This window comes from Hippocampus guttulatus, chromosome 1 (assembly GCF_054856545.1).
Source record: "Hippocampus guttulatus isolate MCC_2025c chromosome 1, RoL_Hgut_1.0, whole genome shotgun sequence".
NCBI lineage: Eukaryota > Metazoa > Chordata > Actinopteri > Syngnathiformes > Syngnathidae > Hippocampus > Hippocampus guttulatus.
In genome coordinates this window covers 32,673,378-32,695,436 of record NC_141261.1, presented here as the reverse complement: position 1 = coordinate 32,695,436, position 22,059 = coordinate 32,673,378, and the positions used below count along the sequence as shown (strand labels likewise).

Sequence of the window (22,059 nt, the reverse complement as noted above, 5' to 3'; positions counted from 1 at the left end):
CTCTCTCTCTCTCTCTCTCTCTCTCTCTCTCTCTCTCTCTCTCTCTCTCTCTCTCTCTCTCTCTCTCTCTCTCTCTCTCTCTCTCTCTCTCTCTCTCTCTATATATATATATATATATACCCCCCCACCCCCTCACCCACAGCCTCCCCTCTCTCTTTTGGATAACTTTGCTGAAACAGTACAACACAAACATACACTATCTGTCCAAAACAACACGACTATTAAAATAAGCAAAAGTACATTCAATTACGTCATGAAAAAATTGCCCGACAGGTAAGGCAAAGCTGTATGTAATAAATGCACCGTTACATATGAGGAAGTTTGCCTGATCATGTCTAAGGTGTCAGAATACAACACTTGTTAAAAATATCTCTGGATTAAATTTAACAAATAAAGCATCCTCATGTTTGTCGAATGGAGACGTTAACGAATCGACTCGTCACCTTACGTCACGACACGGGCCGGTAGCCATGGAGATACTTCCACAACAGGATGGTCAAATTTAGTCAGTTATCAGAATTTCGGAGAAGCTCAGGACAGTGCAAAGCTATTGAAATCGACATAAAATGCACTATCTTTAGAACAAATAAGTGTATTTGGCGTTAAGATCCATACAAGCAGCCTGCCTCATCGTGGTATGGTATCACCTTCAAAGTCTGCCTGTTCCCATCCTGACTTAAGGTTGGTTAGCACTTTTACCACTCAAGTACCACTCATCATTTATGTGATAGTGATAATTAATTATTATATTTTTATTTGCAGTGTTTGCCTGTTAGCTGGGTACTCAGCCGGTGACAGGTCACCATAGAGTGGTACAAGTCTTTTTTTAAACACCCTTTCCATAACATTTGAACATTGTACCGTGTATTTAAGTGGATAGAGGTTGAAAAGGATTCACAAATAATTGTCGTTTGTTTTTATTTACATTTAATACAAAGTACTGACTTCATTGGAATTGGGGTTTTCTACAGTACCTGTTTCGATAACTTCCACACACCGGAGAAAACTTCTCTGCATTAAAAATACTTTGCTGCCATTACATAGTGCTGACACTGAAAAGAAGAAAAGTAATCATTGTACGTATCACATTCTTCACTAGCTTTGAATTTGGTCAACTATCAAAACATGTTCTCATAGCTTTGCTGATATTATGAATTGCGTAACAAAAAGACAAATTAGCTAATGGTACTAATTGAAAATATGTACCTTGAGTAGTATGTCAGTTTTTCTTTTTTTGTCCATCTTAGACAAGAATGACTTGTGGCGAATACATAGTTTTCCTAAGACTGCATGCACATCTGGACAAACCCCGCGGCCACCAACCTGGAGGTCAACACACCGCTTATTGAGTGTTCGATTTGATAAATTTAATTGGCAGCGTAAAAAAAAAGATGTATTGTGTGAGGTTTGGAGGCAATAATACAGGTGCGATGGACAACGTCTCATTTCACTGTTTATCAGAGCCATTTAGAATGAGAGTGAGAAGAGTGAAAATATGTCAAGGAAGAGGCGGGGAATGTGGCGTTACAAACTAGCAGCCAACTATTTCTGCTATTTTTATTTTTTATTTTTGCGACAGACACTTCGACATCATGTCATTTTTTTCCACTGCTTCCAAAGTTTCTCCATACTGTCAAGTTTGTAGCCCTCGTCTATAGCGACTGGAAAAATTATAACATAGCAAATAATAACTCCGGCTAAAACTTATCAACACTGGTATTGACATTCAAATTCATCTAAAGGTTAGGGCCCTGCGTACATGCACATGTGACAATCAGGGTTACACTTAACTCTCCAGATTGAGGCCTTTGTCGGAGGAAATTGTTTACATGCACTGTATGTCGAAGTTGTTTAGCTGTCTTGTATGCAGGGACTCGAGCCTGGACACACTAGAAAGAAACCCGTGCACCCTCGGAGAATAGCGGGCAAGGCTGGACAGATTTGTGGGTCCCACTGTACAAGTGCAGTTGGCCTGGGCCAGACACGCACACATGCTGCTGCATTGCTGGTTGTCATTGAGGCAAGCATCATGTTGAGGGACCCCAAGTCACATTGGCGGACACCAGCCGCAATGTCAAAGGTGGGCACCGTCTGTCACGAGTTTCACCGCTACAACTACATCATGCAGACGAAGCTCAGGGGTTTGGACCACAATTCCTTGTTGATGGTGTAACTTTCATTCGCTCAACTTTCTCGACATTTTCATTTCTGATTGAGATGAATTATATTTGTAATTTTCACTCCAGAGTCCAAACTTTCACTATCATTAAAGTTTTATTAAGTTTACAGGCAGCATTGTAAGTACCGGGAACATTTTAGCATTGTAAATTGTCGAGCAAATACAGTCAAAACAGAAGTTAATCGAATAATTGGAAACAAAACGAGCTGTAAACATCCTCTTAAATGACACATAACAATTGGTAATAAAGGTCAAATAACACCAACCAGCAATGTAAAAATGTGAAAACACAACATATTGTTCTCTTTTGACTCAGCAAGCGAAAAGCTTAACAAAGTCAAAATCTACATTCAGCGCTTCTTGTCAAACATTTCAAACCGATGAAATCCAGCAAATGCACCACACCAGTCGCGGGGGATCCAAAGCATTGTCTTTTGCCGTGAAAAAGCTCCTTCACACCAGTCGAGAATCTTATCCAGCCACTGGCAATGGAACCAAACCGGGAAGGAGAAACCTCCCAAATTAAAACCCGTTTCGGGGCCATACGCGTCTTAACAGAAGCAACCCTTGTGCTTAGTCATCACATGACTACTCGCCATCCTCTTGAACTCTCTAAAACACTGAAACACTGGTTATTGCTGGACAAAAGTACTTGGAGACCACCAGAGATTTTAGTGCGCTTACTACACACGCGACTTGATGTTTATTGTTCTTCAAAAGTTTTCACAAAAATACCCAGAGAATCAATCTGTGAATATGGCAATGCAAAAATTATACATTATGCCAGTGATGTTGTGCTGGTACGTTCGCCTTACTTTCATGCAGGCCATGTTGGTTAAGAACCCAATTGGTGATGGTGACAATGTGATTTGGAATGGTTGTCTGTCCTTTGGGACGGCATGGTGGCCAACTGGTTAACACGTCGATCTCACAGTGCAGAGGTGCAGGATTCGACTTCCCTGTGTGGAGTTTGCATGTTCTCCCCGTGCCTGTGTGGGTTTTCTTCGGGTACTCCGGTTTCCTCCCACATTCCAAAAACATGCATCACAGGCGAATGGAATACTCAAAATTGTCCCTAGGTGTGGGTGTGAGCGCGAATGGTTATTCGTTTCTGTGTGCCCTGCGATTAGCTGGCAACCGGTTCAGGGTGTACCCTGCCTACTGCCCGAAAATGGCTGGGATAGGCTCCAGCATGCCCCACGACCCTTGTGAGGATAAAGCGCTTTGGAAAATGGATGAATGTCTGTCCCTAGATATGGCCTGTAATTTACTGGTGAGCAATCTAGGGTGGAGCCTGGCTTTCACCTGATGTCAGCTGGGAAAGGCGTTGTCTCTCCACAGCCCTGAATGGGATAAACAGTAAAGAAAATGGGCAGTTTGGGGCTGACTGGGAATGATTTTCGGTATTATGTTGGACGCTGTAGGGGTGGCATGGGCTCACTGGTGGAGTGTTTGTCTCCCATCCCGAAGGTTGTGGGTTCAATCCTCAACTTACTGGTGACCAATCTAGGGTGGAGCCCATTGTGACCATGTAAAAGTGTCCTTAAAACACTTGTGCCCTGCAGGTACACATCATGCACACCTGACATGCGTTGTGTTGCAAAAAAAAAACAATGCATGCCATGCATGGGTTTTAAAACCCTCGTGGCATGCATTTGTTTTTGCAACACAACGCATGTCAGGTGTACATGATGTGTACCTGCAGGGCACGGGGGTTTTTAATCAAGACACAATGAACCCTCGTTTGCTCCCATTTGATTTGGCAGTGTAGTGTGTGGCAGCAACCTCCCATTGTTGTGTGAACGTGATGCTATATAAAGTCTTTGGTTAAAGCTATTAAAGATAAACGTCACGCTGTAGGTTATAAAGTAGTGTCACGCAGGCAGACCCGCTCTGGCTGTAACATAACAATGCATTTTATGATTTTCCTGTTAGTTATTGGAGTCCCTTGCCAGCCATTAATGGACTCGACAGCAGAGCGGTGGACTGGTAATAAATCTGTGCTATATTGGATTTAAGCTGCATTTGCGTCCATGCCAATTAACTAATCCTGTATCCTATGCCGCATGGGGGCCGGTGAGGTCATCTTGAATGGCGAAATCAGATTGGAGCGTCTACTCCAGCGGCAAAGTGACACTGAAGTTCCACGTCAACAACAATACACCTGAGTCAATGCGCTGTGAAGAATCAGACAGCAGAGGGAATGTGAGGAGGTGGCATTGTTTTTTCTTTTATTCCACAATGGACTAAAAAAAAAAAAAAAGACTGGACCAAAAGAGACAAGCTCCCCGCCCTCTATGCCATGGAAGAGTCCAATGCAAACAAAGTGAGTGGTTACATTTTGTTGCTCACCTTTTGGGTTTGTGCTTGTGGGTGGGCCACACAACTACACAATCATCGACCCAATCAGGTCACATTGTTATCTCGACTGCGTTCCGGTGAGGATCCTTCAATTTCCCTCGGATCAGATCGGAAGTACAACATTGTCACAGAAAGTGATACAGTGATTGTGTGTGTGACTTTTGGAATAGTGACCGATGCACATGGCTAAACTATGTGTTAGAATATGGCAGTAAATATTGACTGTCCTTTGATATTTGGATTATTACCTTGTAATTAACCCCATAGGGTTTTTTCCCCTTGTTTTCTTTCTTCTTGGTTTTTTTTGTGACGCTTCGTCTGAATAGGCAGTCATAAGAGAAAATGAATATTCACAGGATGTAAGTGATCGTGTTTCTGTGTCATTGTGCAGTGAGAGTGGGAGATGATTGCCACGAGTCATGTGGATGACTGAGAATGTTTTGTTGCTCCTGTTAGCTCATATTTAGTGCTGTTACCAACTTTAATTTGGTTGGCTCTACATACTTCCTATTTTTGCTCCACTGCAATGGGCTTGACAGATCCCCGAGTCAGTATGGAGCAGCTTTTGGTGCAAAAAATGACTTTGATTTGCATTTTCTATGATTGCTGACGTGCATTTCAGCCTCTCGGCTCGCAATGTTCAAGTGAAGATGTCGACAGCTGCATTAGCTCCTTGCGCGAGATAGACCCCAGCCATTTGCTACCTGCAATATGCTTCTTACTAGAAGACGGTTATGTGTGTGTTGTACTTCAAAGCTTTTATCTGAAATTAATGGTTGATTTCATTTCATACTGGTACATCCATTCATCTCATCTGGGGTCAGAAAACTATGCAGGGTAGTCTAAACTTTCCTCTCCCTAGCCACTTCACCCAGGGGGGCTTTTGAGGCCTGCCAAGAGAGTCCCCAGCAGGAGCCCTCTCCAGCACCTCATCGAAGGACTCTCCAGAAGGGTGAACTTCTGTTTGGTGCATACTGTAGGCACAAACAACAGTTAGGACGTGTTCTCCCACCCGAAGGCAAACAGAGGCTATCCTCTTGTCCGCCGGCGCGAACACTAACATACAGGCAAGGGAGGGGGCAATAAGTATGTCCGCACGCGCTCAGCGGCTCTCACTTTACGGAACTCCAGATTGGAAGACAGTTTAAGCCCCGCAAGAGCACTAGCTCCGGAGCTGTGTGTCGAGACGAGCCTGACTAAAGGTAGCCAGAACCTCTCGACCTCACACACCGGCATGCGCTCCCTCCCTGAGAGAGCGGTGATGTACCACGCCCCTGCAGCTACTGTAGTTGGGGTTGGGAGCACAAAGCTCACCACCATCGGCTGCCGCCTGGCTCACGATACGCCCCCCCCCCCCCCCTGCCCCCCATCCCTTTTTATGGAGATTCATTTATGACCCTACCTTATTCCTTACTAGTAAGATTGTGTCTGTACAGTTAGTGTGTGTTTTGTTTTGTTTTTTTATGGGAAGAGTTTGGACTTGGAAGCAAATTATTCAAATATAAATTGATCTCATTTAATTTTGCAAGTCATCACTGTAATCACTTGCAAGTGAGTGAAGCAGCCATTGCATGTGGGTGGTATGGTAGTTCTCGGTGCACTCCTTGCCCCCATGAGATGAGTTGTGAGCTTACTGCACTTGCACCCTGCGATGACCGACCGCTCTCTGAGCCTTCCGACTGTCCAACAGAGATGTTACATCACTCTTGTTTTGCATGCGAGTGTTAAAGCAGTCCAGCCAGCATGTTCACGTTATTTAAATGACCCATCTAACCAGTCGATTGGATGTTGATGGTCTGGCTAGAAAGATTAACATTTTTATGTCACATTTTGTTTCCCCATTCTCTCTCTCTCTCTCTCTCTCTCTTGCTCTCTCTCCCTCCCTCTCTCTCTCTCTCTCTCTCTCTCTCTCTCTCTCTCTCTCTCACAGAAAGGTGGGTTTGGACATCATCGGAAAGGTACACTGAGGCACAAAAGCAAATCTAACAAATAGTAATCAAACAGCAATCTAAAAGCACTCGTCAAACACTCATGAAATACATATGTAGTGCTCCTCCAGAGCGAATTTTTAAAATGCAAAATTGTGCACAGACTAATAACGTATGTTGAACAGGTTCAGACTGAGTCAATTCAGTGTTTCAACAGGATAAATATGTTTGGAAAATTTGCAGGTCTCCATAAATTCATAGATAACATTCTGCATTTAAAGAAAATGTGTGTAAATAAAGTAGCCAACAACATTTTCTCAGGCGGTTTCAGATGTAGAATCCAACTATCTCCGTTTTTCTGTATGTGCTACTGTTTTTTTTTGTTTCGTTTGTTTTTTATTTTTATTCTTTCTAATTTGACTTTTTTTAAAAAATGACAGAAACCCATTTTTAAAAAATGAATATCACATTTTGTATCGTTGTTTGGCATATGAAAGCTGTGTAGGGGTAGAAGAGTACGGTACTTGTATTTACTTGGCATACAATAATGAAGATAGTGGTCACTTAATTGCATTAATTCTGTTTTCAGGTGTTTCATCTAAACGGACAGTTTTCATGCACTTCAAACATATACTTTGTAAATAATATACATCCACGAACACTAAGAAAACAAGTAACCGGTAACATTAACTACTTCTGGACAGCGTGAAGCAGAAAAGCTGGAAACGAATATGCGACAAAATGAATGGTACAGCTGTCTTCAGTGCGAAAAACAGATCTAGAAATTATTAATGTCATTCTTGGTTTTCTTTGTTTTTTTTTTTTTGTTCTTTGTTTTTTTTGGATGCAGACCAGTGTAATCCAAATGGCCGGTGGGATGAAAACCCTGTGAACCTTTCACAACAAGTGGTCAAACACACTGTGGTCTCTTTTTGATAAACAATTCGAATGAAGTTGTTTTTCTAAACACATTTTATTAAAATACCGTTATACTGATGTATTTTTTTCAAATGTGTTGCCACTTTATTTGGTACACTGTAGTGCTGGAATGACTGACTGGGACAAAATATTAGAAATGCCTCTTGGTTGCACTGTTACCACTGACAGCCTTGAAATGTACTTTTTATCCATCCATCTATCCATTTTCTAATCCGCTTATCCTCACGAGGGTCGCGGGGCCAGCTGGAGCCTTTCTCAGCTGCCTTCGGGCAGTAGGCCGGGTACTCCCTGAACAGGCTGCCAGCCAATCGCGCGCACACTCACACTTCGGTACAATTTATCTCAATTTTACTTTTATTTCTACGAACACAATGAACATTCAATTTTTTTTAAATTGTTTGTATTGTCACAAGGGTTGTATCAGTGTGGTGAATTCATAGAAAACAACTGCAGAGAGTACCATAAGGCCTTAATTTGAACAAAGGCATTTTTAGAAGAATATTAATTCTATATGGCTGTTCAATGTGTGGCGATGTGCAAAATGGTCATCAAATGTCAATGCGATTTTGAAGCTGAAGAGTGTTTAAAAGCAGAATGAGGTCCATGAAGTGATACATGCATGTTTCTCAGACACGCCACTCAGCCACGCACAGACACTGAGTCTGTGCACGGTGGACGGCAGCAGTGATACTCAGCCCCGGAGAGTCAACGGCTCTTCTGTGGAGGCACCGAGCTACCAGAACTTGCACCGAGAGCTGCTGCTCAGTCACAAGCGGTACGTACGCGAGGCCAAGCTTCTCTGTTTGCTCACTTCATTTGTGCCAAGCTGTGACTCTGCCTGCAGGGGCCTTGTCCTGGAGGAGAAGCCGGAGCTGAAGCGAGTGCTGGAGCAGCGGCGACTGGTGCTGCACAGGGACCAGGAGATGGCTCAGCAGCGGCCCTCGGATCTGGAGACGGAGCTTCGCAAAAGACAGCAGAAGCTGCAAGAGGTCAGGAACGCAAAAGAGAAAAGATAGAGATACTCCCCTTCACATGAAAAGCTCTCCAAGTTCCTGCTGAAATAAGCAGGAACTTTTCAAGCAAAACCAACAATCAACCTCCAAGACGGTCCCCAAAAGCTTTGTTGGACTGGACGCATGTGACATTACATCACCTCCGCGTGGGAAATAGGTGGTGGAGGCAAGCTCTAAGCTTGGTGCCACTTTTGCCAGACGAACAACCATACGCTGTCATGATCCGTATTCGGCAGCAGGTGGCACGCGTTCACTTCTGTCGCCTGCACACCTGCTGCCTATTTGCCAGAGATTGCACCTGCTATATCTAGGCGCTCCGACAGTCAAATCACTGCCGGAGTATTACATGCCGTGCCACTGCTGTTGCCCATGTTTCACAAATTATTCGATACCATTCGCGGTTAGTTACATTTTCGTCGTCCCAAGGGAATTCTTATAGTATCGTGCTTGATCTAGTATTTGTATGAACATACGTTCCTTGCCGGTTTTTTGCAAGCGTTTTCTGTTGTCGTGTTTTCTTATTTTCCTGGTTCTCGTTTTTTACCAGCGTTTTCTGTTGTCGCGTTTTTCCTTTCCTGGCTATCGTCCTTTGACCAGCGTTTTCTGTTGTTTATTAGGCGGGATTTTTGTTTGTAATAAATATTATTGTTTTTACAAAGTCCTTGTCGGAGCCTGCTATTTCGGGGATCCGCTTGTTTTCGTTTTCTCCGTTACGTACGAAGCAGTTCCCTTTTCCTGCTTCGTACGGAACGTGACAGAATACTCCGGCCACCATGGATCCCGCGGACATCGATAAGGTTTTGTCGGCTCTGTCCCGCCAAGAGCAACTTAGGAGTCAGCAGAACCAAACCATTTCCGAGCTCCGCGGCGCGGTCAACATGTTGGCTCACAGGCTCGAGGATTACGAACCTCGCGTAAATTTTTTAGAAGGACGGAGAGCGTTTACCCCGGAGGTACCCGTCCCGTCTCCTACCTTTTGTAGGGAACCGAGGCTTCCACATCCTCCACGCTATGGAGGCGAGCATGGTCAGTGCGGGCATTTCCTCCACCAGTGCTCGCTCATCTTTGACCAGCAGCCTTCCATTTATGTCAGCGATGACGCGAAGGTTGCCTACGTCATGAGCTTATTGACTGGTCGGGCGGCGTCATGGGCAATTGCAGTGCGCGAAGCAAAACCGAACCTTCGGTCTTCCTTCCCCGACTTTGTGGCGGCGTTTCGTCGGGTGTTCCATCATCCCGTGCGGGGAAGAGAGGCTGAGGGTCGACTCCTGGAGCTCCGCCAAGGAAGACAATCCGTGGCGGACTACTCGATCAAGTTTCGCATTTTGGCCACCCAGAGTGGCTATGGCGACCGGGCGCTGTGTGGCTTGTTTCGTCGCGGGCTTAGCACGATGCTGAAGGACGAACTGGCCACCCGCGACAACAGTACAGACCTGGAGGAGTTGATTGATCTTTCTCTGCTCTTGGACAATCGCCTGAGAGAGAGAAGCCGGGAGCGCGGAGGTGGATGGTTCCCGTTCCGGCACACAGCGGACCACGGTGCATCCCCCGAGACAACTCGGACAGCTGGGTCCGGGGAGCACCCCAGCGACCGGAGGGCTGCCGCCAGGGAGGAGTCGATGCAGCTGGGGGGCGGCAATTCCCGACCGGAGGAGAGACGGCGCCAGTTTGAGGACCAGGCTGGTTCAAACCGCGACCTACCGAGACATCGGGCTGCTCCCTGCCCATCGGGACCTCAACCACCTACGACCGTCGAGTACTGTGAGTCACGACCCCGCGCTGAATCTCGAGAACCTCGGAGAGTCGACTCTCGACCGGGACGCACCAGGAGACTGGAACTCGAGGGTGAGATCTATGGGGCGTCTCGTGCGCGTCAGATCTGGGCCCTGATAGACTCCGGTTCCGATGACTGTTTCCTGGACACCGACATTGCCTCGGAGATAGGCTGTTCGAGTGAGGAACTAGCCGAAAAGAAACGTGTTCACGACCTCGACGGACGCCTTCTAGCGGTGGTAACACGGATCACCGAACCGCTTAAACTCAGGTTGTCAGGGAATCACGTAGAACACAGACGGTTTTATTTGATGCATACCCGAGCCGTTCCGGTTATTCTCGGTTTACCCTGGCTCAAGACTCACAACCCAAGCATTTCCTGGAACCGCCCGGCCATAGAACTATGGAGCCCGTTCTGTCACGAGCATTGTTTGCGGTCTGCCGTAGGGGGGCACACGCGTGTCGGTAACGATGCCCCTGAAGACATCTGCCTTGACGGGGTGCCTAGTTACTATCACGATTTGAAACAGGTTTTTAGTAAGGATCGCGCCCGATCTCTACCTCCGCACCGTCCGTACGACTGTGCCATAGACCTGCAGGTGGGCGCCCCGCTGCCGAGCTCTCGATTATATCAAGTGTCTCGACCTGAACAAGAGGCCTTGAGGGACTACATTAATAGCTCGCTCGCTGCAGGTCTCATCAGACCATCACGATCACCGTTAGGTGCCGGGTTCTTCTTCGTTGAGAAGAAGGACAAGTCGTTACGGCCGTGTGTGGATTATCGGGGGCTCAACGACATTACGATCAAAAATAAATACCCTCTGCCGTTGTTAGATTCCGCTTTCGCTCCATTACAATCGGCCACCATTTTCTCAAAATTAGACTTGCGTAGTGCGTACCATCTGGTTCGTGTGCGAGAAGGGGATGAGTGGAAGACGGCTTTTAAGACCCCATTAGGCCATTTCGAATACTTAGTCATGCCTTTCGGTCTGACTAATGCCCCCGCTGTGTTCCAGAGTCTGGTTAACGACGTGTTGAGGGACATGCTGAACGTTTTTTGTTTCGTCTATCTCGATGATATTTTAATTTTCTCCCGGTCGTTACAGGAGCACAAACAGCACGTCAGGCTCGTTTTACAACGGTTATTAGAGAACAGGCTCTTCGTCAAGGCAGAGAAGTGTGAGTTCCACGTACAAGCCATCTCGTTCCTGGGATTTATCATCGAGCAGGGTAAACTGAGAGCCGACCCCGTAAAGACCAAGGCGGTGGTGGAGTGGCCTACACCCACCAGCCGCAAGGAACTGCAACGCTTCTTGGGGTTTGCCAACTTCTACAGACGATTCATTCGTAATTATAGCCAACAGGCTCTACCGTTAACCCGGTTGACTTCCGTTAAGCTCCCGTTTACATGGGACTCGGACGCAGACACAGCGTTCACAAACTTGAAAAGAGCCTTCACCAACCCACCAGTACTGCAGCATCCTGATCCTGACCACCCTTTTGTAGTAGAGGTGGACGCCTCGGATTCAGGAGTGGGGGCAGTTTTGTCTCAACGCTCTCCGGTTGACCAGAAGCTGCACCCCTGCGCCTTTTTCTCTCGTCGTCTCAGTGCCGCCGAGGCGAACTACGACGTGGGAAACCGTGAACTACTAGCTGTGGTGGCGGCACTACAGGAGTGGAGACACTGGCTCGAGGGGACTAAAGAGCCCTTCACAGTTTTCACGGACCATAAGAACCTGGAATACATTCGGTCCGCGAAAAGACTGAATTCGCGACAGGCCCGGTGGGCGCTTCTGTTGACACGATTTAATTTCACCTTGACCTATTGTCCCGGATCCAAGAACACCAAGCCTGATGCCCTCTCCCGCCTCCACGATCCTGCGGAAAGGGACCCCACACCAGGAGCCATCCTTCCGGATCATCGCATCCTGGGGGCGTTGAGGTGGGAGATCGAGCGGAGGGTTCAGGGGGTCCAAGATGGGGTCCAAGTCCCGGCTGATTGTCCCGCAGGGAAGCTGTTTGTGCCTCCACCACTGCGCTCGGAGGTGTTGCAGTGGGGGCATGCGTCCAAGGTGGCTTGCCATCCCGGGGTGAACCGGACTTTGCACCTCATCTCCCAGAGGTTCTGGTGGCCGGCGCAACGGAAGGATGTCATGGAGTTCGTCAGCGCCTGCTCCACCTGCGCCTGCGGCAAGGCCTCGCATCGGCCTCCGGCGGGATTGCTCCAACCACTCCCCATACCTCCTCGACCTTGGTCCCACATCTCCCTGGACTTTGTCACGGGTCTTCCCCCCTCCCGTGGGTGGTCCGTCATTCTCACCATCGTGGACCGTTTCTCTAAATCGGCCCACTTCATCCCTCTGTCCAAATTGCCGTCGGCGTTGGAGACCGCCGACCTCCTCGTCAGGCATGTCTTCCGCCTCCATGGCATCCCTCAGGACATTGTATCCGACCGGGGGCCCCAGTTCATGTCCAAGGTGTGGAAGCGTTTCTGCCGGTCCCTGGGGGCCACGGCGAGTTTGACGTCGGGATACCACCCGCAGTCCAATGGGCAGGCGGAGCGCGCTAACCAGGATCTGGGGGCGGCCCTCCGTTGCGTGTGTCTCCACCGTCCCTCGTCCTGGGCTGACCACTTACCTTGGGTGGAGTATGCGCACAACACCCTCGTCTCTTCAGCTACTGGGCGGTCCCCTTTCATGACGGCCTACGGATACCAACCACCGCTGTTCCCGTCCCAGGAGGGTCAGGTGGAGGTTCCGTCGGTGCAGTTCCACCTCAAACGGGCTCATCGCGTGTGGAAGGAGGCCAGGGCCGCATTGTCCCGCACCGCGTCCAGGAACCGGCAGATCGCGGACCGTCGGCGACGCCCGGCGCCGACCTATGTGGTGGGGCAGAAAGTGTGGCTGGCTACGAGGGACCTGCGCCTGGCCGGCACGTCTGCCAAGTTGGGGCCACGGTTCACCGGACCGTTTGTGGTGGACTCCGTCGTCGGCCCCGTCACGGTCAAGCTCCGGTTGCCGGCCTCAATGAAGGTTCACCCCGTGTTCCACGTCTCGCTGATCAAGCCGGTGGCGACCAGTCCCTTGGCTCCGTCTCCCACCCCGCCTCCTCCTCCGCGGGTTGTCGACGGTGACCCCGTGTACACTGTGCGGGCCATCCTGGACTCTCGGCGCAGGGGTAAGGGGTTCCAGTATCTGGTCGACTGGGAGGGCTATGGGCCAGAGGATCGGCAATGGGTCCCCCGCTCCTGGATCCTAGATCCATCCCTGATTCATGACTTCCACGCTTCTCACCCGTCCAAACCGGGTGGGCCGCCGGGAGGCGTCCGTTGAGGGGGGGGTACTGTCATGATCCGTATTCGGCAGCAGGTGGCACGCGTTCACTTCTGTCGCCTGCACACCTGCTGCCTATTTGCCAGAGATTGCACCTGCTATATCTAGGCGCTCCGACAGTCAAATCACTGCCGGAGTATTACATGCCGTGCCACTGCTGTTGCCCATGTTTCACAAATTATTCGATACCATTCGCGGTTAGTTACATTTTCGTCGTCCCAAGGGAATTCTTATAGTATCGTGCTTGATCTAGTATTTGTATGAACATACGTTCCTTGCCGGTTTTTTGCAAGCGTTTTCTGTTGTCGTGTTTTCTTATTTTCCTGGTTCTCGTTTTTTACCAGCGTTTTCTGTTGTCGCGTTTTTCCTTTCCTGGCTATCGTCCTTTGACCAGCGTTTTCTGTTGTTTATTAGGCGGGATTTTTGTTTGTAATAAATATTATTGTTTTTACAAAGTCCTTGTCGGAGCCTGCTATTTCGGGGATCCGCTTGTTTTCGTTTTCTCCGTTACGTACGAAGCAGTTCCCTTTTCCTGCTTCGTACGGAACGTGACATACGCGATGACACTCACACCTAGAGACAATTTAGAGTGAACAATTTACCTGCCTCCCCTCCGTGAGCCGTCAGTTTACCGTGGTGGAGGGGTTTGTGTGTCCCAATGATCCTAGGAGCTAAGTTGTCTGGGGTTTGGGTCACCCATGGCAAACAGGTTCTGTTCATAACCTTTATGGATGGACTTTCTAGTCGCAGCCGAAGCGTTGAGGGGGTCCATTTTAGTGGCCTCAGTATTGCATCTCTGCTTTTTGCAGATGATGTGGTACTGTTGGCTCCTTCAAGCAGGGCTCTCCAACTCTCACTGGAGCATTTCGCAGCCGAGTGTGAAGAGGTTGGGATGAAGATCAGCACCTCCAAATCTGAAACAATGGTCCTCAGTCGGAAAAGGGTGGATCTCCTCTCCTGGTCGGGGAGGAGATCTTGCCCCAAGTGGAGGAGTTTAAGTATCTTGGGGTCTTGTTCACGAATGAGGGCAGGGGGGAGCGAGAGATCAACAGGCGGATTGGTGCAGCGTCTGCTGTGATGGGGACTTTGCATCGGTCTGTCGTGGTAAAGAAGGAGCTGAGCCAAAGGGTGAAGCTCTCAATTTACCGGTCGACCTATGTCCCAACCCTCATCTATGGTCACGAGTAGTGATGGGTCCAGCGACACCGATGCGTTGACGCATGCGCCGGGCTCACAGAGCAAACCACGTGTCGGTGCATGTGCTGCTTCATTACGTCACGTGATTGACACGTGAACTGCACCGGCGCAGTTTAGACTGCATCGGCTGCGTTGACACAGTCCAGGCTGCTAATTGACACGTGAACTGCACCGGCGCAGTTTAGACTGCATCGGCTGCGTTGACACAGTCCAGGCTGCTAATTGACACGTGAACTGCACCGGCGCAGTTTAGACTGCATCGGCTGCGTTGACACAGTCCAGGCTGCTAATTGACACGTGAACTGCACCGGCGCAGTTTAGACTGCATCGGCTGCTTGGCACAGTCCAGGCTGCACCACTTAGTCCAGGGGGCGTCGACTCAGTGCAGGGGGCGTTGACGCAGCAAAAGCCCGCACAGTGTATCTAAGGAAGTGCGTCTGGCGACACAATGCCGATTGCCGAAACAAGCCAGACCTCACCCTTGCTCGAATAAAAATATACTGTATGTTTGGGCAATACGGAAAACACACTGATTATCAGAAAAATGTGTCCGTCTGACTTAGAGCGTCATGTCGGCTGTCATATAATAGGCTATTATTATATGAGAAGTGCTTTATGAACATTTGTACTGTACGTCATACTCCAGTTGATTGAGAGGTCCCGCCTATAAGGGGGAGTTCCAGAAAGTGACTGCGAGTGAGCACACCGCACGTTTGATGACTCTGCCACGTTGTTATTAAAAGTCACATAAAACGTAAACCTTGTCTGCTGACCATCATTACATTGGCAAGACTAGCTTAGCTGTTGTCGTAGTTCAAAGCTTAATATGTGGCGTGGGTTGGGTCGGCGCCGCGAGTACGTGCTCGCGCTCACGCGCTCACAGCAGAGAGCAGCAGACTATCGACTGCTGAGACGCGCTTCACTCGAGTGACGTTCCTTCAGTACGTGCATATTATGGAGCAGCTTCTGGACAAATACAAATTGTCCGTCGTGTAGAGCCATTTTGATCTCCTTTTGGAGAATAAGGTATTTATTAAAATCTCCTTGTCTCACCAAGTGCCTCTCGGATTTTTGACATGTCTTATTCCATTGTGTGTGTGTGTTCTCCACAACAGGGGAAATAGCATGCATTAAACGCAACAGACTGAAATTTAAAACACTGGAGCATCTTATTTTTCTAAATCAAAATTTGTGAAGACAAAGCCCACAAGCATCCTCATTCACATGATTTTCACATTATTGAAACACATTGAATGATACAATATGAATGCATGGATGTGAATGATATTGTCAAGGGTCAATGTCATCTTTATTGTCAAATATGCTTTATGGATGACATGCAGCATAGATGAAATTTCTTCCTCTCAATCCTCAGTGCATATATGCATGCAAACATGCTGTGCAATAAACACACACAGCTAAGAAAGGATAGCAGCTACACTGTATAAAAAAGACGTAATCTGAACAGTATAGACATTATAAACAATATAAACAGCATAAACAACAACATAAACAATGGCGCTTATGGCTATTGTGGGTAGAGTGAGGTAGTGCATTGTATACACGTCATCATCAAATCAGTTTGTTCAGTATGTCAAGTGGGTTGGCTGCAGGGATTTTGAAGGTCCAGCAGGTGGCAGTGGTCAGCGACACAGTATCAGCACAGTATCAACACAGTGTGTCATTGTGTCGACACGCCTCATGAGGCCTCATGGACCCATCACTAGTCACGAGCTATGGGTTGTGACCGAAAGAACGAGATTCGGGATACAAGCGGCCAAAATGAGTTTTCTCCGCAGGGTGTCCGGGCCCTCCCTTAGAGATAAGGTGAGAAGCTCAGTTATCCGGGAGGGGTTCAGAGTCGAGCCGCTTCTTCTCCACATCGAGAGGAGCCAGATGAGGTGGCTCGGGCATCTGATTAGGATGCCTCCTGGACGCCTCCCTGTTGAGGTGTTCCGGGCATGTCCCACTGGCAGGAGACCCTGGGGACGACCCAGGACACGCTGGAGAGACTATGTCACCCAGCTGGCCTGGGAACGCCTCGGGATCCCCCGGGGAGAGCTCGAAGAAGTGGCTAGGGAGAGGGAAGTCTGGGCTTCCCTACTAAAGCTGCTGCCCCCGCAACCCGACCTCGGATATGTGGCGGAAAATGGATGGATGGATGAATTTACCTGCCACGCATGTTTTTGGAATGTGGCAGGAAACCTTAGTTTTATGTTTTACTCAACTGGTTGCTGTTTAACTTGTTTATTTGTTGTCTGTGCAAGGAAGGGCGTGTATAAGCCAGCTCACTGTGCATTTTGATGACAGGATGGCATTGATGGGATACAACAAATCTGCGTGTTTACGCTGCTCTCACATTGGCAGATAGTTAATAGATATTGAACTTTTAATCCACGTTTTGAAGATTTCGTGTGGCGGTTCTCTTTTTGCTGCCATGATGCTTATACCAGTTGTGCCACAAACAATACAGCCAAAATCTTTCCAGACATTTTGTATGAGAGTGTTTTTTTTTTTTTTGGTGTCCAAAACCTTTTAAGCCTGCACTATACTTGATGGAAGTCTCAGAGGTCAAACCCATTAAATTGATTTTCATGCAATACTCTACTTAAATGCAAAAAGCATTTGAGTCAAAGTTCCATTAGAGTCGGAATCGAACCCTGCACCTCTGCACTGTGAGGCTGACGTGCTAACCAGTCAACCACCCACCATGCCTGGGTCTAGTTATGCCAAAAATTACATTACTGTATATAAAGTGCAGAGTTGCAGGAGCATGTATTGCAGGCTGCAGAGGTAATGCACAGCGTCAACATTCAAGTGAGCTGGGTTAGAATTAAAATATTCTCCAGTGTGGTTGACAGATTGTAATCTCATTTGTTTTTGGAGTCTAATGGTATGTGGGTAGAGGCTGTAGGTTTATCTTGATGTTTTGGCTGTAATGCGATTGTATTATCTGCAAGATGGGAGAAGTTTGAAAAATGTGTGTTGTGGATGTGTTCTGTGTCCTCTTTGTGACACGGTTGTCACACATGTTGTGTAGTGGAGTGAAGGCGACGCCACATATGTGTTGTGCAGTTTTCATGTCATGCTGGAGATTCGCCCCTGTCTCGTTACCATGCCAGTGATCGAGTTGGTCAGGAATCTCTTGACTGTGCAGCTGGAAAGGTTGCTGAGCAGTTTGGGGGTGAATTCCATACTTTCTCAGCTTCCTCAACAAGTACAATCCTTCATTCGTCTTACTGATGATATGCAGTATGTTTTGGCTTCATGTGAGATCATCGCTGAATTGGGTGTCAAAGAGTTTGAAAGTTTTCACCCTCTCCACCTGTCTCTCTATTGAGAAGCGATGCCGGCTGCTTTTTCCTCCACCTTGGATCCATGATGCTATTTTTTGTCTACAAAATTTAAAGAGAGATTATTTTAATAGCAACGGGAGACTAGTTGAGCCACTTCATACCTGTGTAAGTGGTCACGCGAATAACTGTCTTGTCTGAAGCTACTGTAACTTGATGATTAACCAGTGGGTGAGTTGTGGACCTGGGCCTCCAGTGGGTATTTCGTGATCTAATAACGCCATAACATCACAATATGTACCTCCGCCACCACGGAATACCCCACAATACATCCACACTGCAGAGCGTGTTACTATACTGTTCCTAAACATCTTTGCAGATTCAACAAAGATCTGTACAGTCTCACTTCCAAGCACTCTCACCTGCACCCATCGATAGGAAAGAGGCCGATGTGGGGCATGAAAAGAAAGCATTTCACGTGTTTGAGGATATTACCAAAAAAAAAAGAAACAGTTTCTCTCTCTCTCTCTCTCTCTATCTCTCTATCGATCTACATATATATATATATATATATACCGGTATATATATATATATATATATATATATATATATATATATACCGGTATATATATATATATATATAAAATTCCTCGTCTCACCCCCCCTCGGGTGGTGTCCGTCCCTCATTCAGCTCGGGTCCTCTACCAGAGGCCAGGAAGCTTGAGGGTTCTGCGCAGTATCCTTGCTGTTCCCAGCACTGCACATTTCTGGACTGAGATGTCCAATGTTGTTCCCGGGATCTGTTGCAACCACTCATCTAGTTTGGGGGTCACTGCCCCGAGTGCTCCGACCACCACAGGCATGACTGTCACCTTTACCTTCCAGGCTCTCTCCAGCTCCTCTCTGAGCCCTTGGTATTTCTCGAGTTTCTCGTGTTCCTTCTTTCTGATGTATCCATCACTTGGGACCGCTACATCCACTACAACGGCTTTCCTCTGCCCTTTATCTATGATCACGATCATCATCATATATATATATATATATATATATATATATATATATATATATATATATATACTACCGGGCCGCCCTATATATATATATATATATATATATATATATATATATATATATATATAGGGCGGCCCGGTAGTCCAGTGGTTAGCACGTCGGCTTCACAGTGCAGAGGTACCGGGTTCGATTCCAGCTCCGGCCTCCCTGTGTGGAGTTTGCATGTTCTCCCCGGGCCTGCGTGGGTTTTCTCCGGGTGCTCCGGTTTCCTCCCACATTCCAAAAACATGCGTGGCAGGCTGATTGGATGCTCTAAATTGTCCCTAGGTGTGAGTGTGGGCGTGGATGGTTGTTCGTCTCTGTGTGCCCTGCGATTGGCTGGCAACTGATTCAGGGTGTCCCCCGCCTACTGCCCGAGACGGCTGGGATAGGCTCCAGCACCCCCCGCGACCCTAGTGAGGATCAAGCGGTTCGGAAAATGGATGGATGGATATATATATATATACATATACACAGTGTAGGTACACTTTGAATGAAGCTAAAATGAATATTATTGAATATTTGGTAGCCTAACCATGACTTGGAATCACTGCATCAAGCTTGCAACCCAGTGATTTTGCCAGACTGCTGCAGTCTTCATATGAAATGCTTTTCCAGGCATTTACTGCAGCGTCTTTCAGTTCTTGTTTGTTTCTGGGGGTTTCTCCCTTCAGGCTCCTCTTCAGGAACTAAAGTGCATTCTCTATTGGGTTAAGGTCCAGTGACTGACTTAGCTACTGTAACAACTTTCAGTTTTTTTCCCCCTGATGAAGTCCTTTGCTGTGTTGGCAATTTGTTTTGGGTCATTGTTTTACTCCGTGATAAAGCTTCTCTTGATTAGTTTGGATGTATGTTTGGGGTCGGACAACAGTTCTGAGTTTGCTGTTGCAACACACATGGTGTCGGGGTGTGCATCAGACCGAGAGAAGGAGTTGCTTAATTTTAGCTGTCGTTTCCTCTCTTTGTCTTTCATCATTGCGTCCATCACTTCAGTCATGCATATTAAGCACATGCTCTTGTTCTGGTTGGAGGGGAAAATGAATGAAAATGTATCAGTCCATTCATTTTTGAATTGTCGATTTTCACCGTCCGCTTCTGTTTTAGTGAGCTTGGACCATGCTATTTTTGTATAAGGTGTCAATAATATGTGCATTGCCTCAAAAGCAAAAGTGAGCAGAGAACTCTGACTGACCCGGTCACAGGCTGTCGATGTATTGTTGGCATGGAGACAAGTCTTGGTAAATATATGAATGTGCTGGCACAAGCAAACTTGACAAGTCTTTTTGAGGCTAAGGGAACCCAGTGGCATCCCCTGGAAAGTTAGAAAAAAGATTGCAAGCAATAGTTTCACCAATCCATGTGAAAGCATGAGGACAAACGAGTCAAAAGCAGATGTCCTAAACAAACGGGTGATGTTGCGTTGCAAAGCTTTTTTGGTGTATGCTGTCGGGGTATAGGCGGGGTATGGCATCAAACTTTGTTTGTTTTGAGAATTTCGCCATTTAAAAAATGGTATTCCATGGACATCAATCATTCACTTTTTAAGTGTGACCACTATGACTTCCCAGATGACTATCACTGGATGGTCTGTTTAATGTCATAGTTTTGCTACGGTAGGAGAGTGACAAAACTGCATTGCTTTTTAATTTTTGCAGTACGAGCAGGAGGAGATAAGGCAGAGGGAGAACCAGCAGAAGATACCAGAATTTGTTCGTGTAAAGGACAATCTGAGACGCACGCAGATGTTCGAGCAGTGAAGTGCTGGCCATGCAACCGCCATCAGTGCATGTTATTCACTGGCTCTCGTCTCCAACTTGGAACCAGGAGTCATTTATGGCGGGAAACACAAAGTTCGATACAGTCTGTTCAGGTATTCCTCACAGTTGTCTTTACGTGTGCTGAGTGAATGGTTTTGATGTGTTTTTTTACTGTCAGTGTGTTATTTAACCTGAACCCAAATCAACTACTACGAAGCAGTGGAAGGGCTACACCTCTTTCATGAGATGTTTTCAGGATGTTTTGGAAAAACACTCTTATGTCTAAACAAAAGTGAAAAACTGAAAGGTTTCTGTCACAACTTTTGCTGTTCCAAGAGTGCAGTGAAAATAAAGCGTATGGCTCACAGAGACTCGCTGGTGTTTTATTGGATGCCATTTAAATGTTTTGGCGATCGATTTGCATGCAGCTCGTCTCCCCGAGGACTCGTACCTCTCTTTCACATGGATATGACTCTTTGTTTAATGAGCTGATCTTTTCATTCCTTCACGGAGCCAAGGGAGAAAGCGAACCATCTGGAGGAGGCTTTTCAGGACACACAAGCCGGAGATACCCAAGGGTCCGGTTAAGGCACTGGAGACATTTGGCAAAATAAGGGAAAGCCACATCACTTATAGTGGTCCATTTCAGATGTATGTTTACATTGTTTATTTTTATTTTTTTAACACTAGCTAATAAGGACCATGTTAATAATGGTTCAGTCAAAAACTATTTTTAAAACCTTGAAAGCTCCCAAAGATTTTGTATCCACAGGTTTAAGGCATTATGCAGGAATTAAAGTGTGCTGCATTTATTAATGTGAACGAACTACCTACTGTAAATCTTGATCAATACTTAACAAAATTATTTTGTCAAGTGTTTCAACACAACTGGACAGTAATGTGGCATCTTCAAAAATTGTGAGCAGCTGATTTAAGGATGAAAATGTATTTATAAAGATTACCCAGGGCTTCATTTCAGACAATCAAACACAATAACACAGTAATACGTAGTTTATTATTACTCCCAGAGAATGAGTATTGAAGTGTATTGTTAGTCTTTTTTAAAGTCCAAACAGCTGTAGAGGAGGCAAGCAAAGATAAAACGGTCGAGGGAGGCAGGCGTCACCTCAACTAGTCGCGTGTACAAGTCAAAAGGCTGAAGCGTGTCTCAAATCGGCAGTCAGACCGAACCATTCCGAACACTACAAGGAGGGGTGGCAGTCCTCGCGATAAGATG

General features: G+C 47.0%; 1 protein-coding gene across 2 annotated transcripts; it reads left to right on the top strand.

The window, feature by feature from the left end:
• The first annotated feature begins 1,189 nt into the window (after window positions 1-1,189).
• LOC147211380 (protein FAM107B) lies at window positions 1,190-21,193 on the top strand. Of its 2 annotated transcripts, none has more exons than XM_086126653.1 (5): window positions 1,190-2,080; window positions 6,471-6,498; window positions 8,038-8,182; window positions 8,252-8,396; window positions 20,721-21,193. In XM_086126653.1, the coding sequence occupies exons 1-5, from the start codon at window positions 1,865-1,867 to the stop codon at window positions 20,820-20,822; spliced, it is 636 nt and encodes a 211-aa protein (XP_085982779.1). In that variant the 5' UTR covers window positions 1,190-1,864; the 3' UTR covers window positions 20,823-21,193. The 2 variants fall into 2 exon arrangements, with proteins under 2 accessions (XP_085982779.1, XP_085982788.1); XM_086126662.1 differs by lacking the exon at window positions 1,190-2,080 and adding an exon at window positions 4,272-4,505.
• Window positions 21,194-22,059: the final 866 nt, after the last annotated feature.